Here is a 19,502-nt window from a genome sequence, read left to right as displayed (position 1 = left end):
CCACCTGTTATGAAGGTAAAAATAAACCGACATTCTCGGGGCAGCACAGTAGCGTGGGCTATGTCTCAAATCCTGAACGAGACAATGAACCCTGTGGGTACTGTTCAGACTGTCAACATACCTCGAAGAGGCATTTCATGTTTAGACCCTGGGTGTATTGTCACTTTAGTGTAAAAAGGGTTGTCGGCATGGGATGTAGTCTGCCGAAATGGCGTACACAACAGCAATCTAACTCAAACACTTACCGGCTATCGTGAGAAACTAAACACTGAATATCCTCCTTGTAGTATTAGCTTGCGGTCAACACCAGCTGACTACGGCAACCCTCAAATGCAATAAAATTACCCGTTGCTTTTTTTACGTGATTGGGAGGTTTGTATCGACACAGACAGTACGAAACAGTTTCAGTATGACCAATTTGACCACTTTGCGTCCATTAGGAGCACTAGTACTACCACCCCCCCCCCCCCTCCCCTCATCTGCAAGCGCCCACGTATCTAAGCCAATCTTACGCCCATATATTCCCACAGGTTCAGAGGGGATGTCGGTAAGTCATGTTTGGGCTGCTATCATACGGATGTCGGATGCCTCTCATCGCTATCGAGTGTAATTTGAGTCCTGTGCAGTATCGTGACAGATCCTCCAAAATATTGCCCAGTCCTACATTTAACACTCATCTTCCAAGGCTATGATGCACGAGTAGGCCCGCGCTCACATTTTAACATATTCATACAGGAGCCAGGATCAAGCAAATCGAAAAGCCTGCAGTATCTACTGACATGAACCCGATAACACACGCTTGGAACCAGTTGAAACTCGCAGTACGTCGTCGCCAGAAACTTCATACACTGGAGGACTAAGAGGGTCGCGCGTTGAAAAGTGGGATAGCTTTGGACAGCAATATTTCGACCGTCTAGTAGAAGAATGACATGTAATGTGCTTGGATAAGCATATTACAAGGCACAATGTGGAGTAACACGGTACTGGTTGTTACCCAACAACAGATTCTGATTTCATACATCTGAACTTTCGAACACTAAAAAAGAAACACACACACACGGCAACCACGCTTCCTAACAGGAATTCTGATAACGCCGCGCTCGCATGCACCTGTATTCGGCCAGTCAAACTTACGCACCTAGCCGTGCGTGGACATTAACACGTGCCCCGGATGAAGTCTCTACGACGCGGTAAATTACTGTGAAAGTTCCGCGTGCTCCAGTTACGCAAGTTATGTGTGAAAGCCGCCAGAACTGGGAACGAACTGCACCACTCAAATCTTACCATTTCATTGCCGAGTCGGGACAAACTGAATATACACGAGGTTCCCGTCTTTTTTCATGAAATACGATGACGCTACATAACTTCTGCAGGAAACACAGGATGAAGTGGAACACTATTAGCGAACATGAAATACAGTGGAAGAGAGAAAGGCGGTAACTAAAAGGAGGGAATGTTTTGTAGCTAGTAGTTTTCTTCCCGAGCAAAATTTCATCAAGTCGCTTTCTTGTATACATTTGTACAGATTTTATTGGGTCCTGTCTACAGAGCTAAGGACGCCCATACCCAGCGGCAAGGGGAGGGCGATTCCCTCCCCTCCCCCCCCCCAACCCTAAAAAACCTCAAGGAAAGGGGAAAAAAACAGTGCAGCCAGGTGTTTTCCTTTCAAGAAATTGATTTGAAAGCCGGTATTATGCGGGTTTTTAGCAGGGTCGGAACTGGAATTTTTTTTATGGCTACTTACAAGTTTACATTCGTCTTCCAAAAGATTAAAAGTACTCCATACCCCGGGTCTATACCGCCCTCCGACAATTTATTGTAGGGGCGCCCATGTAGAGAACTTTGATAAAACTTAGGAACACAATAAAATCTCTTAATAACTAAAATAGCTTGACTTTTTTCCTTGGAAAGCTCTCTATGACTGATGGAAGGTCAATGCTTCTGCAGATGAACCGACGTCATTCGCATCCTGTATTTGGGCTGTGAGGCTATTTTGCACTACATTGTCCAGCAGTTAAACTTACATTCTGGCACTTAATAAATTGTGGCAAGTCTTGGTCGCAGATTAATTTAGTTTAAAATTCATGAAGTTCCAGTTCCAATTAAAATTCTGTTGACGAGACACTGAACTGGCCTGTTAGTATGGTCACTGATCGAAAACCCACGTCGTCCCTTCCCCTGTTCCCGTCAGGGTTCCAAATCTCTAGTCAAATTATGAATAAACTTCGAGGTCAGTAACTTTAACAAGCGTAGCAGCAAGCACATAAGCGTGCCGCGCGTAAAATTGTATAAGTTTCCACAAAAAATTCAGACAGCCGCCATTTTCTTCTACCAAAATTACTGTTTTAGTTTAACCACGCAAGGAATCATTTGTAGTTCAACGCCTCGTCCACATCATTACAAACTGAGCCCTCAGTAGCACAAGTACAAGAGAAGGGATCGGTCAAAGTGTTACAGTAGGAACCAAAGCGGCATTTGACGTTAGGCGTTTTATAGAAACCGCGGAAAAGTTACTAGAATGGCTGGATGGGTATTTCTGCCGCCCAACACTCTTTTTCCAGGTAAAAGTTCACTGTCTTAACAATCGCGCTAACACATTCAGGCGATTTTTAAACGCATTTGCTCCCCTATATTCCTCTACTATGTGCCAACAGCCACACAACATGTTTTGTTCCATTGATGGTGACTACATAAATACACATTTTATCTGTCTAACGTACGAAAAAAACAGGAAACTGAATTTTTCAGCTTTCTTATTTCGATTCTTCTTCTTTTGAATTCGCAAAAGACTAATGTCTGAGCGAATGGCAATTTTGTTTTACAATATCTTGGATTAAACATCCAATTAAAACAGCAGCGCGAAAGAAACATTCCGCGCTAAAAACGAATAAAACTTAGGAGTAGAAGGAGGAGGATGAGGATAAGGAGGAGATCGTCGGGAAAGCTTTAGGAAACATACAGAAATTAACTACGAAAGTTCGGAAACTGCCCAATGCCTTTTTAAACACTATTTTACTTTCGCTTCGGTAACAAAGGTCCTGTAGGTGAAATACCGAAAGTGAGTACACCTGTTTCTAAACACGTCAGCCGCTTTCAACGTTGACCTCCGCAGTCTTTTTTTCCGCTCATATGAAGTGGATTTGAGCGGAACAACAGCGTATCTGCAGGCGGTGATCATGTTGAAATGTACAGGTTGTTTCAAAAATGACCGGTATATTTGAAACGGCAATAAAAACTAAACGAGCAGCGATAGAAATACACAGTTTGTTGCAATATGCTTGGCACAACAGTACATTTTCAGGCGGACAAACTTTCGAAATTACAGTAGTTACAATTTTCAACAACAGATGGCACTGCAAGTGATGTGAAAGATATAGAAGACAACGCAGTCTGTGGGTGCGCCATTCTGTGCGTCGTCTTTCTGCTGTAAGCGTGTGCTGTTCACAACGTGCAAGTGTGCTGTGGACAACATGGTTTATTCCTTAGAACAGAGGATTTTTCTGGTGTTGGAATTCCACCGCCCTAGAACACACGTGTTGTTGCAACAAGACGAAGTTTTCAACCGAGGTTTAATGTAACCAAAGGACCGAAAAGCGATACAATAAAGGATCTGTTTGAAAAATTTCAACGGACTGGGAACGTGACGGATGAACGTGCTGGAAAGGTAGGGCGACCGCGTACGGCAACCACAGAGGGCATCGCGCAGCTAGTGCAGCAGGTGATCCAACAGCGGCCTCGGGTTTCCGTTCGCCGTGTTGCAACTGCGGTCCAAATGACGCCGACGTCCACGTATCGTCTCAGACGCCAGAGTTTACACCTCTATCCATACAAAATTCAAATGCGGCAACCCCTCAGCGCCGCTACCATTGCTGCACGAGAGACATACGCTAACGATATAGTGCACAGGATTTATGACTGCGATATGCATGTGGGCAGCATTTGGTTTACTGACGAAGCTTATTTTTACCTGGACGGCATTGTCAATAAACAGAACTGGCGCATATGGGGAACCGAAAAGCCCCATGCTGCAGTCCCATCGTCCCTGCATCCTCAAAAAGTACTGGTCTGGGCCGCCATTTCTTCCAAAGGAATCATTGGCCCATTTTTCAGATCCGAAACGATCACTGCATCACGCAATCTGGACATTCTTCGTGAATTTGTGGCGGTACAAACTGCCTTAGACGACACTGCGAACACCTCGTGGTTTATGCACGATGGTGCCCGGCCACATCGCACGGCCGACGTCTTTAATTTCCTGAATGAATATGTCGATGATCGTGTGATTGCTTTGGGCTATCCGAAACATACAGGAGGCGGCGTGGATTGGCCTCCCTACTCGCCAGACATGAACCCCTGAGACTTCTTTCTGTGGGGACACTTGAAAGACCAGGTGTACCGCCAGAATCCAGAAACAATTGAACAGCTGAAGCAGTACATCTCATCTGTATGTGAAGCCATTCCGCCAGACACGTTGTCAGAGGTTTCGGGTAATTTCATTCAGAGACTACGCCATATTATTGCTACGCATGGTGGATATGTGGAAAATATCGTACTATAGAGTTTCCCAGACCGCAGCGCCATGTGTTTTTGACAATTGTAACTACTGTAATTTCGAAAGTTTGTCTGCCTGAAAATGTACTGTTGTCCCAAACATATTGCAACAAACGGTGTATTTCTATTGCTGCTCGTTTAGTTGGTATTGCCGTTTCAAATATACCGGTCATTTTTGAAACACCCTGTATACGCTTTGTCGATGCCAAATAACTCAACGATCAGGCCCCGCCGGCCGCTGTGGCCGAGCGGTTCTAGGCGCTTCAGTCCGAAACCAAGCGACCGATACGGTCGCAGGTTCGAATCCTGCCTCGGGCATGGATGTGCGTGATGTCCTTAGGTTAGTTATGTTTAAGTAGTTCTAAGTTCTAGGGGACTGATGACCTCAGAAGTTAAGTCCCATAGTGCTCAGAGCCATTTGAACCATTTGATCAGGCCCTCGTGTCATTTTTGTGACGAGACACCTGAATTCCCATCATTAGTTCAGTGTTCGTCAGTTAATGCTTTGATTAAAAATGATACCTTTATGTAACTTCTACTGGTTTTGGTACTTAAAAAGAAATTTCAGGGGCTGTCGCCTATCCAAGTAACAAATCACAATACTATCACGAAACAGAGCTGAACGCACTGCAATGTCATTATGTTCATGTAAAGAGAATACGTTACCGACGCAATGTAAAGAGAATACATTATTGACGCACTGACTTTAAAAAAATTAAAAATCTTCCCTCCGGGGAGCCGTATAAAGATAACATTTAGGGCAGCGTTCTGTTCATCACTGTCCAGGAAGTGAAAATATTGGATAGCTTTCCCTTGTGCACCTAGCACATACCAGCGGTGTGGAAACTGGAGAGTGGTCTCACCGCCGTCACCTATGTCAGCTGCCAAAGCAACTGGACACGCGCCCATTCAGCAAAAGTCATGCCAACGCGGCGTAACGCCACAGAATAACGGCAAAGCAAACGACGCTCACCGTGGCGATGAAGTCGCGGGTGCGTTACGAGTTCTGGACAAGCTAGTCTGACAATTCCTCCTCTCCCAACCGTTACCTGCTTTTTTCACATCATCTGAGGCGAATCCGGCAACAAACGATTAATACCGCATTCTTATTCACTAATAACTGTTGTAAAAACCATATGCAAATCGCCGCTCAGCCCAAATGAGATGGGTGCTGTCGTGTAACTTAAATACAGTCACTAGCCAGACGTATTTATGGTAATCTCTGACGTAGCACCTACAATAGAAAGAACTAGAAGAAACTATTTTGTCAGCTACATCCAGAAAGGTGCTCTCTAGTAAAGAGAAGCACAGGAAATTACGCATTTCTTTCCTTTCTCTTTAGGGAAGTGGGGGGAGGGTAGGGGGTTGAAAGCCACTGCGGTCGTCAAACAATTTTACAATTGTTGCAACTAAAAGTGATTAATGTATAAGATGCTCACTTGGCACTACTGACTAAGTCGCAGTAACTCACTAACAAGGCTCATACTCTGTCACAGTAAATACGATAACATCAAAGGAAAGGTGCTGTGTTATAGCAGGGACATTTTTGTTCGAATCCGACTGCATTCGAAAAATAAGTAAATGATATTCTTCGCTAACTTCACCGCTAATGACTTACTCTCATCACTGTAAATCAGCTTAAATATAGTTATGCAGATGATGGAGTTCAACATCAACGCCCCAAGCTTCACTAAAAGCGGCAGTCAAACACGCGTTCACTGTTAAAGGTTTCCCAATAATTTAAATCAAATTTAAGTTGGCTCATTCAATATCAAACAGAAAAATTGTGTCTTAAATCCCATACTACACTCATGCTCATAAATTAAGGATAATTGTAGAATGTGGTGCCACACAACGTGGCTCTACACAGAACTGGCGATAATACAATAGGCACATAGGGAACACACACGACACAGATCTCTAAGTCCACAGTATTGGTGATAAGTTGAGAAAACCGTCCCGAATCACATGTACTACAAAAGGCCACTGTTTCCTGCGCATGTACCGCGACATCAATATGGCATACGATCAAAATGCACACGTACACAGGCCGCATAACGGATTGGCATACTCTGGATCATGTGGTCGAGCAGCTGCTGGGGTATATCCTCCCGTTCTTGCGCCTGTGCCTGTCGGAGCTTGTAAGGTGTCCCAGAGGTTTGAAGACGTGTAGCGATACGTCGACCGAGAGCATCCCAGACGTGCTCGATGGGGTTTAGGTCTGGAGAGCAGGCAAGTCTCTCCATTCGCCTGATATGTTCTGTTTCAAGCTATTCCTCCACAATGGCAGCTCGGTGGATCCGTGATGTATTATCCATCAGGAGGAAGGTGGGACCCACTGCACCCCTGAAAAGGCGGACATACTGGTGCAAAATAACGTCCCGATACACCTGACCTGTTACAGTTCCTCTGTCAAAGACATGCAGGGGTATATTTGCACCAATCAATCCCACCCCACACCATCAAACCACAACCTCCATACAGGTCCCTTTCAAGGACATTAAGGAGTTAGTGTCTGGTTCCTGGTTCACGCCAGATGAAAACCCGGCGAGAACCACTGTTCAGACTATACCAGGATTCGTCCTTGAACATAACCTGGGACACTGTTCCAATGACCATGTACTGTGTTCTTGATACCAGGCTTTACGGACTCTCCCGCGACCAGGGCTCAGTAGAATGCACCTTGCAGGTCTCCGGGCGAATAAACCATGTCTGTTCAGTAGTCTGTAGACTGTGTGTCGGGAGAGGTAAGGTCGTGAGCAAGGCTACCTGCAGTACTCCGTGGCCTTTTGCGGGCACTGATGGTGAGATATCGGTCTTCTTGTGGTGTTCTACACTGTGGACGTCCCGTACTGTAGCGCCTGGACACGTTTCCTGTCTGCTGGAATCGTTGTCATAATCTTGAGATCACACTTTGTGGCACACGTAGGACCCTTGCTACGACCTGCTGTGTTTGACTAGCCTCCAGTCGCCCTAGTATTCTAGCCCTCAATGTCATCATTGTGTGTTCTTTGAGCCATTTTCAACATACAGTCTGAAAACGTCTGCACACTTACTCGCTGCGCCGTACACTGACATGCACCAATACACCCCTGCGTATGTTGACTGCTCCCAGCGCCACCGTGCAACGACCGCAGGTCAAATGCACCCCACGGTCCTACCAAAAATGGTTCAAATGGCTCTGATCACTATGGGACTCAACTTCTGAGGTCATTAGTCCCCTATAACTTAGAACTAGTTAAACCTAACTAACCTAAGGACTTCACACACATCCATGCCCGAGGTAGGATTCGAACCTGCGACCCTAGTGGTCTCGCGGTTCCAGACTACAGAGCCTAGAACCGCACGGCACTTCGGCCGGCCATGGTCGTACCCCGAGGTGATTTAAACCCGCAAACCGTCCACCAGAGCATTGTATCAGCATTATCCTTAATTTATGATCATGAGTCTAGTATCCAGTCACATTAATGTGACCACCGCCAATGACCTACGTCAGCGTGCAATAACCATTCACTTATGGCAAGTGACAGTACTAGCAAAGGAGTATATATATAAAGCGTGTCGGCGGGGTAGGGAAAACAGTACAGTCGTTATCGTGATGCGGAAACGGAGCGATTTCTCTGGCATGACCATTGGTTTTCGGGCCACGGGTGGAAGCATTAGCGATACAGCTAAGTTTCTAAACTGTTTGTGTGCCGCTGTGGTTAAAGCACACCGTGCATGCCAAAATGACGCTATCTGAAACAGGCGCCTCTGCAACCGTGGTGCACTACGGACCATAGGCGACAGGGGTGAACGACGGCTGCGGAGATGTGTACGGACGAACATACGTGCAACTGTTGAGCAACTTAGTGCCCAAATGAACCAAGGTACTACCAACAGTGACTCCTCAAAGACATTTCAGCGAAGGCCCTCGGCAGCAGGCACCTGGTTCAAGTTCATGCACCAAAGCTGACTGCTCTTCATCGGCGATAATGTCTGGAGTTTGCACGTCACTACAGCAACTGGGCGTCAACTGAGTAACAACAAGCGACCTGTCAAATGAACACTTTTCGGACAGAGGGCCGTTGGCGTGTATGGCGTGGAAGGTCTGAAAGCAAACATCCTGCAACCATCGTCGGAAGGGTGCAGGCCGCGGGGCATTCCCTGGCCGATCTCATCACTCTGGAAGGCACAATGGATCAACATAAGTATACATCTACCCTTGGGGACCATGCCCACCGTCATATGCTGCTTGTTTTTCCTCGGCACGATGGCATCTACCAGCACTACAATGCAACGTGTCAAAAATGGTTCAAATGGCTCTGAGCACTATGCGACTTAACTTCTGAGATCATCAGTCCCCTAGAACTTAGAACTAATTAAACCTAGCTAACCTAAGGACATCACACACGTCCATGCCCGAGGCAGGATTCGAACCTGCGACCGTAGCGGTCGCTCGGTTCCAGGCTGTAGCGCCCAGAACCGCACGTGCAACGTGTCACACGGCTCGCAGTGTACGTGCGTGGTTCGAAGAGCATCAGGATGAGTTTACCGTACTCCCCCGACCACGAGACGCCCCAGAATCTGTGGGACCACATCCATCGGGCTGTTCACGCCGAAAAACCTAATGCAGATAGGCACGGCACTGGAGTCGGCATGGCTCCACATCCCTGACAGTACCCTCCAGAACCTCGCTGACACTTCCTGCACGTCTCGTATGGGTCAGCTCTGCAGAAGTTGGTTATACAGACTTCTGACAGACAGGTAGTCACACTGTCACTGGGCAGTGTATTTGTTTGGTATAAAGTTACTCAGAAACCCAGCTACGTCTATTGCGACGAGTTGTGTACATCAACGAATATCTAATGGTGTTAGTGCATCCGGTAAATGGTTCGACGATGCAACAGTGAAAAATCCGCGGTCTCTATAAAACATGACATCCAGGTATATGACGCCTCAGAGTTAATGCAGACGCTTCAACGTAACTACCAGACAGTAATATTGAAGATGAATGAATTGCGTGGGTAACTCAGATGGCGCTGTAAACACAATAATACTTTCTGATATGTCCATTTGTTGGGTAATCATTGTTTATCATCCGAAAAAAATACGAGAAATCATGAACATGCGACAATATAAAATCTTTCCTAGAGCAGGAACTGAAACCGAATCTCCTGGAACTCGTTAGTAGTCACCTTGACCATTTAGGCCATCAGAGCAGGTCTCCTGGAACAGCCTAGAAAATCTAGGTATTATGAAACGATTCCTAAAGATTTATGACCTGTAGAATTATCTCACTGCAGATTATCTCATGTATTTAGAACTAGCTTGTGAGGCTGGTGAGAAAGAATTTTAAGCTAAATGACCCACTGACAGATGCTGTTAACTGGAACTGTTAAAGAAGGTGCACCATGAAATTTTTCCAAAAGACTCGAATTTGCTGTCGTATCGAACTGCGAGAGCTGTTCTTCAGTAATGTTATACACATGAAAATGACCCGTCCGCAGAAAGAGTGCCCAGGTCAAACGCTGTTGAGTTTACTATGATTTGGACACCATAGTTATGGATGTGAAAGCCTTACGGCCCACTGTAATACTGCGGCCTGTTCCATCAGAAACATTGTATTTACTGACGGCACACGCAATACCAGTGGAATATGTGAGAATTTGAGAGAAAATGTGAAACAGAGCTCAGACAAAACTAAGATTTGTGATGGCTTTAGAGTTTGTATTGAAGGTAACTATAAACATATCGTCTGCTGTAGTAAGCAGTTTTTCTCTTTCCTTCTTCATTTTGACTTCATTCTAAATGTCCACGTACTTATGACGCTCTTCAAATGTCTTACGCTCTTTTTTTATATTCCTAGAAGTGAGGTTTCATTTTACGTTCTCACAGAGTATTTACATTACCTTTAAATGTGCTTTTTTGAGTCCGTTCTGAATAAAACGTCTTCACATTTACTGCCTGATTTTCTCTGGAGTAGCCCCCATGCCTTTCACCACTAACCCGCTGGAAGTAGCATGCTGAAGTTCTTTCTTAGATTATTAATTTACTGTAATTTTAAAACGAAATGTGGCAAAGATAATATAAGAACCGTGTAGATCCTACGGCGTGATACATATTTCCATTTCTTAATCTACACTATCAAATCTCCTTCAGGACCGAATCATCGCGACGGAATTCAGAGGCCAGAGAAGCAAATGGAGGAAAAAGAAAAGTGGCTTGCTTGAAGAGAGTGTATTAGCGCCAGCATTGTTCAGCACAACACAAAATGTCGACCTCTCCATGACGTGACGCGACTCAACGCTTCATCTGTGCTGATTATCATGTTATGACTGCACGAGGCAAGAAATTTGAGGCAGCAGACAAACTGTTGATAACCCTGGACTCCATCTGTACATACTGTGGAAAGAACCACCCACACCGAACCCACTTAAAACACAATTATGTGTAACTGTCAATGTCAAAGTCAATGAAATTCACCAACAGCCGTGTACCTTAAGATATTTTATTTTGAAGGTTATCAGTTTCACATTTCAGTATGTCATCTCCAGGCCCCATATGAATATCTCCAAATACACGAAAATGTCATATAGGACCATAAATCTCTGGACGTCGTGAATTCAGTCGTTACACTAGTGCTTCATTCGAAGACTTGATAGCAATGGTTGCTGTCAAATCTTCGAATGAAGCATGACTTGGAGAGAGCATATTTGGAGAGATGCATATAAGGCTGGTAGCCTTCAAAATACAATAAAATAACGTCTTAAGATACACGGCTGCTGGTAAATTTCACTGGTACTGACAGTTACTTAACCAGCCGATGTCCCATGTCCATGATGGACCAACAGAGAATCATGTTGTTCGTCCAAGGAACAGTGAGACAAAAAGGAGAAAAAAGAAGATAGAACACCAGAATATTGTGCAATTCCGAAACACCCAGATGTCATTCGGGACCACATCTTGCCTCTTATCTATCATTGGCTAAAAACTGAGTTGCAAATGGCTGCCAGAAATAATGCGCGCATATTTAAAGGAACAACCAGGGGAAGACGAACGGACATTGTTAGGACTTCAGCACTAACTCTGTTTAACTCTACAACTAAATGTAAATGCCCTGTACGGTACAGACCTGATCGTATCAAAACAACGGGTATGGCTATCAACTAGACATGTTGCACCATCAAAAGCTGTCTACGGTCCCCTACTCTGTAGAAACAGTGTTTCGCTGGAATCGCTCCTCCTGACGTTCGACGGGAAGTAGTAGACAGAAAACAGAAGACCAAAGCGACAGCACCAGTTCATCCCCTGTTCAGTCACCAGCAACCACGTTCACGACTAAAGTCGAGAGTGTTTCCTTAACACAACTGAGGAACTCAAAGCGCCGCCACAGCAAAAAAGAGACTGCAAATGAGTCGTGCTAGGATCTGGCATCTGGAAAGAGGAATGTTAACTGAAGAACTCCCTTATGGTTACACCATATTGTACGAATGTCTAATAAAGTGTGCATTCAGATGCAAAGAACAGGATTTTTTGTCTTCCAGCTCACGTGACAGGTGCTTACCTATGAAAAGTAATTATTTCTACTTTCACGTGCTTCGATTTGGAGCAACAATTATTCACAAGTGCTGCTAGTAATAAATAAATGTGTAGAAAAAACACAAATGAGTGTGGTATTACAGTTTCGGTCTTAGTGTAAAACCAGCATTACGAGTAAATGACACGATGTTTGAGAAGCGACGTGCGGAGTAAGCTAGATTCACTCCACAGATATTCCTACTCTTTGCGCAACAGAGAAGAATGAACAACCTGGAAGTCGCTCAATCTACGATGTTCTAGTTCACAAGGAGCAAAACTAATCACCAGATACGGGTTTCAAGGCATAGTGAGTTCTGTGACTATGGGGCTAGGCCGATCTCAGTTCATTTCTTGCAGTGTCGCCGTCACTCAGTCTCTAGCAGCATAAATGATTAGCTCACTTCATCAAATCTTGGTCTGTAACTGTTTCATAATTGTAATGTTTATTTTTGTTTGTGGTTATACAACCACGTGTAGTATGTTTGCTTCTGATACAATGAATACATTACTGTATGACTACTACAGAAAAGGTGCATAAAGAGCACCAATAATCCAGTAGCGTATAAATTAAAGAACAAAAAATGACTCGATAAAGATGATATCAAACACTTGTATGGGCGCTACATGCGAATTCCAACGGAATACCTTGACCTCAGTGTTTAAGAATAGGCCAGTCACTGTGCATGGCGCTCACTTTCCCGAATTCCCAAATCAAAACAATCCTTACAAATCCCTTTCATGGCAACGAAAACAGCACTGCAGGTTGTAATATTTAGTTTGCATTTATGTTTAGTCCAAATCCCAAATTAGCAATCCCAGATCACCGCCTACGAATGCGGGACACTTCCTTGAACACCATATACATAAATCTTCGTTATACTGCGCTAAGACTTCACGTTAATGACCAGACGGGGCATTAAGCACAACTGTAACAATCAACTTAACGCTTTCTTTGATCATAGAGGCACTACGTCTCACTATGTGGACGAACAGTTAGCAACATTGCTGACTTCGAAATATCTAGGGATTAAGCACTGTTCACTAAATATTTGGTTAAATGGTTAACTATAACTTCAGACTATAATAATTATGATTCCAATATGTCGACTGTCCATGCTAGGAAACATAGCATCTCATCTCATCTGACACGGTATCAGCACGAATCAATCTGAACACTAGCGCTAAGAATATTTTTCAAAACCAAGCAATGTCTAGCAAATACGATGTTCTAAAGGGGAAGACGGTCAAACTACGATGATTGCTCTTCTATCGATAACGGATCGTGATGGTGCAGTTATAAATACACTACACACGCATAAAGGACGACCGGCGGATCAAATCCTTTTCCGTCGAATCTTTGGGCTAGTTTCCCTTACACATTCTGGCGAATTTGGGAGTAGTTTCTGTGAATACTCCACAGCAGATTTCTTTCAACACTCCCGTTCAAAGAGCTATGGTTCGGTCAATTGCACTTATATCAGGGGATTCGAATTCGAACCTTTCTTTTGTTTCTTATGTAGGTAACAGGCCGTCATAACCATGGGTATCTTCAGAAATGTGTCCGGAGGGGGAGACTAAGCGACATTTTCTACAGTAATTTCTAAAATCATAGTTTCACCAAGATCAGCCACGTAATGCTATAACTAGATGAAACACAGGCTTAGCAGAATCACGGGACAGTAACTTCTTGAAGTGTATGAGAATTCTGAAATGAGTAAAAACTCCGTACTCCAGATTCCACTGAAGCAGCCAGCTCCCTACGAATAGGGTTAGAAGAGTATTCCATTCCTTTACTATACACCAAGCACAGGCCCAACGGCCTCACAGTGCTATGGCCTATTCTCTTGTGGTCGTCCATCATCGAAACCGAGCTTGGTTCAAATGGCTCTGAGCACTATGGGACTCAACTGCTGTGGTCATTTATCCCCTAGAACTTAGAACTACTTAAACCTAACTAACCTAAGGACATCGCACACATCCATGCCCGAGGCAGGATTCGAACCTGCGACCGTAGCAGTCGCACGGTTCCGGACTGCGCGCCTAGAACAGCGAGACCACCGCGGCCGGCTCGAAACCGAACTACCGTTTTATTATTTCAGTCCGTACGAACAAGTCAAATTCCGCTGAACGGAACGCTTTTAACTAAATCTTTAAAACTTTGTAGTCGCCACGTGCCACCTCATTCAATCCATTCGTATTCGTTTTTACTACACGCTGTATTTAGAAACTGAATGGTGCTCAATATTGCGTTACACTGAGGTGTTAAAGTCGTGGGGTAGCGATCTACACATATACAGATGGTGGTAGTATCGCTTACAGAAGGTATAAAAGGACATTGCATTGGCGGAGCTGTCATTTGCACTGAGGTGCATCATGTGAAAAGGTTTCCGACGTGATTATGACCGCACGACGGGAATTAACAGACTTAGAACGTGGAATGGTAGTTGGAGCTAGACACATGGGACATTGCATTTCGGAAATAGTTAAATTCAATATTTAGAGATTCACTGTGCCAAGAGTGTGCCGAGGATACCGAGTTTCAGGCATTCCCTCTTACCACGGAGAACGCAGCGGCCGACGGCCTCCACTTAACGACAGAGCAGCGACGTTTGCTTAGAGTTGTCAGTGCTGACAGACAAGCAATATTGCGTGAAACAACTACAGAAATCTATGTGGAACGTCCGACGAATTCATCCGTTAGGACAGTGCTGTAATTTTTGGCGTTAAGGAGCTATGGCAGCAGACGAACGACTTGTCTTTGCAAACAGCATGACATCGACTGCAGCGCCTCTCCTGGGCTCATGACCATATCGTTTCGAGCCTACACGACGGGAAAACCGTGGCCTGGTCAGATGAGTGCAGATTTCAGTTTGTAAGAGCTGATGGTAGGGTCAGAGTGCGGTGCACACCGCACTATGGAAGCTGGTGATCGTTCCATAATTGTTTGGAGTGTGTTTGTATGAAATGGACTTAGTCCTCGGTTATGTTCGGATACTTGGAGACCATTTGCAGCCATTAACGAATTTCATGTTCCCGATCAATGATTGAATTTGTATGTATGGGAATGTGCCATGTCACTGGGCCACAATTGTCAGTCACTGGTTTGAAGAACATTCTGCACAGTTCGAACGAATGACTTGACCACCACCATGGCCCGACATGAACCCAATCGAACATGTATGGGACATAATCTAGAGGTCAGTTTGTGTACAAAATACTGCACCGGCAACACTTTCGCAATTATGGACGCCATAAGAGGCAGCATGGTTCAATATTTCTGCAGCGGCTTCCAACGACTTGAATCCATGCCACATAGAGCTGCTGCACTAAAGTGGGCAAAAGGGGGTCCGACAAGATGAGGTATCCCATGATTTTTGCCATCTCTATGTATATGCTGGTACTTAAAGCAAAAAACTTCCTAAAATCTTACATTAAAGATATTAATTTTCGCGACTGTTATCCCAAACACGATTTTGTGAACTGAAGCATGTCGATGACCCTACATTGTTACTCTCTGCTGCTGTTTGGTGGGATAATGACTTATGGTGGCGGTGACTTCTACTTTGAGCGCACCAAAGTCGTCAACAAATTGCAGTTTTGAAATACAAGTTACCGGAGTAGTTAATATTGTAATCGCTTTCCTGACATCCTGACTGCCTTTGCATTACGTCGGTAATGTTGAGAAAATCTGACATGACAACTAGGGGAAGGAATTACCTCAGGTCAACGAAAATACATAAAATCGTAAGGCACATATCTTAAAGATAGAACAGAAGAATCAGCCGGAGTTAGTAGAGTGTGGTTTGGCGATGGGTGTTAAAGAAACTAAGGTTCTAAGACTGACTACTCCCTGGTTTACACTTTTTTTTAAATCTGGTGCTTACAATGACATCTATGCGGGACGTTTCGCGAATGTGATTACCGCCAGCTTGAACCACGATTCGGAATCGACATCAAGCTCATAACTGGCTGGAGAAGCCGATCGAAAGTTCGCAAGGCAGGCATACGAATATGGCTTCCAATAGGATCATGCCTAGCAAAGCCATTTGCTGCTCAAACCTAGTAGGAAAGATACGAAGACCAAGTTATTAGAGAATTAATTACAAGTTCTGATTGGGGAAGGTAGTCCTGGGTCCTGGCGTTCGCTATCATACCTAGCAGAAAGACTGGGAAAATGAACTGCTCGTGACCAGTTTAAGGAACTATTTGTCAATCGTCTAACATGGTTTAATCTGAGCTTCGCTACTACTTCAGAATACTCCATCTTATCAAGTACAAAAGGACATTTGAAAAGTCAGAACGAAGCAGTAAAGCTAGAAATTACTGTGGATACTAAAAGACGTCCAGTTTACGGCAACTCGACGAACATTCTGGTCGAACAAACCAATAACGCAGCCATACTTCGTTAATACAGTGTAGTCACAGAGATGCGACACATTTTGTGTTGTTCGAGATTTAACCTGCAGAACGAGTAAGCTGTTCTATCCGATCAATTTTAAACACCAATCGCACGCGCGATCACGTAGCTCTGTTGAAGCTTCTAGCCCAAAGCCATAGGACTGGGGAAGCCAGGGTAGGCACTTGACATCGAACCCAGTGCCTTAATTCTTCATGTTCATATGAGATGAGTTCTAGAACATGCATCCCCTAAAAAGGTAGAAGTCTTCAAAACATACTATTTTTCTAGTCACACCCGGCAAGTTACACTAATAATACGAGTAGTCAATAACTATTGAAATAAACAGGTCCTTTCTCTAATAACCTATTTGTGACAATACTCTAAAGGAGAAAAAAGAAGTTATAGATATTGTCTGCGAGCTACTGATACGAAAGTGAACGCATGTCTGAGACATGAAATCAATTTGTAACTTATCGCCTAGCTATAAGTGAATCGCGACTGCGACGAATGTTACCACCGTACTCAGTTTTTCCGTTATCGGAACCTACACAAAAAAAAAAAAAAAAATCGAGTAATGCGTTTCCAATTTCATATTTTTGTAAGTTGTCTACAAGTGATTCAGTTTATGGCTCTGACCATAATTTATCCTATGATGGAGCTTACAGTAAGTACAGGATAGCCATGCAAAAGCGCGCGCGCACACACACACACACACACACACACACACACACACACACACACACAGGTATTCGCCTCGTTCAAATGGCTCTAAGCACTAGGGTACTTAACATCTGAGGTCATCAGTCCCCTAGACTTAGAACCACTTAATCCTAACTAACCTAAGAACATCACACACACCCATGCAGGAGGCAGGATTCGAACCTGCGACCATAGCAGCCGCGTGGTTCCGGACTGAAGCGCCTAGAACCGCTCGACCACAGCGGCCGGCAGTATTCGCCTGTTTGAGGAACACAGAATGAGGCTTACAATCATCGCACAGAAGACAAGTAAAGTAGCAAGAACATAGTGACAGCTATGATGCCTTACTGAAAAATGGTTGACACAAAGTAAGGGGTGTTGGAAGTGCCACATTCTAGTCTAACAGTGCTCAAAAACTTATCAAGAAACATCTGAGCAAACACATTAGAAAACTGCATACAGTAATTTTGTACTACAGAGGTAGATCCCATGCAACTCTCAGTGGAGAGTAAGGCATGATGTTTTTCACTATTGCTGTCTCGTATTTCTAGGCAGCCGATCGTGCGAAATTAAAACAAATTATGTTGGTACTTGAGTGTTACAGTTGCTACAAAGGTAGATCCCATGCAACTCTCAGTGAAAAATAAGGCATGATGTTTTTCACTATTGCTGTCTCGTATTTCTAGGCAGCCGATAGTGCGAAATTAAAACAAATTATGTTGGTACTTGAGTGTTACAGTTGCTATGCCAGCTACAACACAGAATATGGGTATACCAAACAAATGTTTATTGGGGGTGTTATTGCTTCAGAAGTCCAAAACAATGCATCTTTTCAGTGGGATGAAACCAAACTTTTACTGCCTATTTTAAAGTTAATTTCAATTAATTACCTCAATACCAGCACGTAATGAGATTTACGTCAACTGTCCATTAGTTGACGGCGTGAATCGTACACGCAGGAAATAATTCGGACATCAAGGATGAACATAGTACAACACAAGCAAACCACTATAAATGGTATAACAATGATCTTACCGGCTGGAGGTTTCCGTAAAGCTGCCACCATCCAGGAGCCGCACTTTAGCAAACAAAACAGCACTGACGAAGGGTACCGCTGTCAGTTCTTCGAGGCAAATTTCTACTTGAAACTTGTAGTATTTCTTTTTCTTCATCATAAATGCCATCGTCTCTACACAAGCTGCACTAATTTTCAAAACAAATAACACATTTTGTACTAACAGGCACAATCTCTCATTAAAAGCAACGCATTCTTTTTCACCCGACACGAATATAAAAAATATAAAACAAGCAGGTTACAAGCCCTAATTCCCGATAATGTGCTACAGGTACGAAAGATTCGTAGCTTAAAAAACTGCACATAAATTTGTCAATAAACCTGCAGAGGCACTAACTGCAGCAGTTATTTCAAACTTGCTGGGTTTCCTCTGTAGAAATACAGAGCAATACTACTGTTCAGAGTGTCTTCTGATCTTCCTTACTGTCCTGTTACAGTTCACAAAGCCCGTCTTAAAGTAATACATACCGAAAATCCGAAGTTAGAACTATACTATCAAGAGAATCGGTTTCTCAAAATATAAAAACGAGTGGCAGCTTTCATTCTAGCACATCTCACTCACAGTTCACATTCTCATCAAGTAATTTTGCTAATTAAACATTGTAAATGAAATTTTTGACACATCAAACGCTCCTCCGCAGCTTCTCCACGTTAAGTTGCCTTGATAACCAAACCAAGTTGCCGCTGCTAACGTTTCACCTGTCAAACCGTCTCCCACACTAAGCATAGCGACATCTCTAAGGCAAAGATCACAAGTTAAAAGACACAAACAGAGAAACGCTCAATATGCATTATCTGTGACCAGCACCCAAAGATATACACTCGACGATATATAAATGCATTCCGCTTTCGGCTTGTTGTGTAGTGTTTAGTCCAAAAACCGAAATGCCAGGGAAATTACAAAGCATAAGCTGAAGGCGAAACAAATCGATTAAGGGCAACGTACCTTCACTTCTCGAAGTGAAGGCTAAATGAACGCCTGGTTGTAAAACTGAGCATGTGCGACGTACTGACGGCAAAGAAGTAATATGAAACAATATTCTGTAATTACTTAATAATGAATACAAATTTAAAATAATAACGTTTACACAGTAATTAGTCCAAATTTATGGCTTACAACACTGTACTTTTTACAGATCTCGTCTTATCCATCCAGTTAGAAGAGGGCTCATCTATGAAAGGGACTGGAGATTAAAATGAATACAAAAATGGGAAGAC

At 43.8% G+C, this 19,502-nt stretch overlaps 1 protein-coding gene across 3 annotated transcripts in view; it reads right to left on the bottom strand.

Moving 5' to 3' along the window:
• Positions 1–19,043, bottom strand: part of LOC126299513 (protein FAM102A) — a 409,085-nt gene extending 390,042 nt beyond the window's left edge. The window contains exon 1 of one of the 3 annotated variants that reach the window (XM_049991476.1): positions 18,245–19,043. In XM_049991476.1, coding sequence (XP_049847433.1) covers positions 18,245–18,393 — 149 coding nt within the window. In that variant the 5' untranslated portion in view covers positions 18,394–19,043. The remainder of the gene's footprint in view (positions 1–18,244) is intronic. The other 2 variants (XM_049991475.1, XM_049991474.1) reach the window with 2 other exon arrangements.
• Between the last annotated feature and the right edge of the window lie 459 nt (positions 19,044–19,502).

This window comes from Schistocerca gregaria, chromosome X (assembly GCF_023897955.1).
Source record: "Schistocerca gregaria isolate iqSchGreg1 chromosome X, iqSchGreg1.2, whole genome shotgun sequence".
In the NCBI taxonomy this organism is placed as follows: domain Eukaryota; kingdom Metazoa; phylum Arthropoda; class Insecta; order Orthoptera; family Acrididae; genus Schistocerca; species Schistocerca gregaria.
Note: the sequence above shows the minus strand (reverse complement) of the source record. Positions and strands in the feature narration are given on the sequence as shown.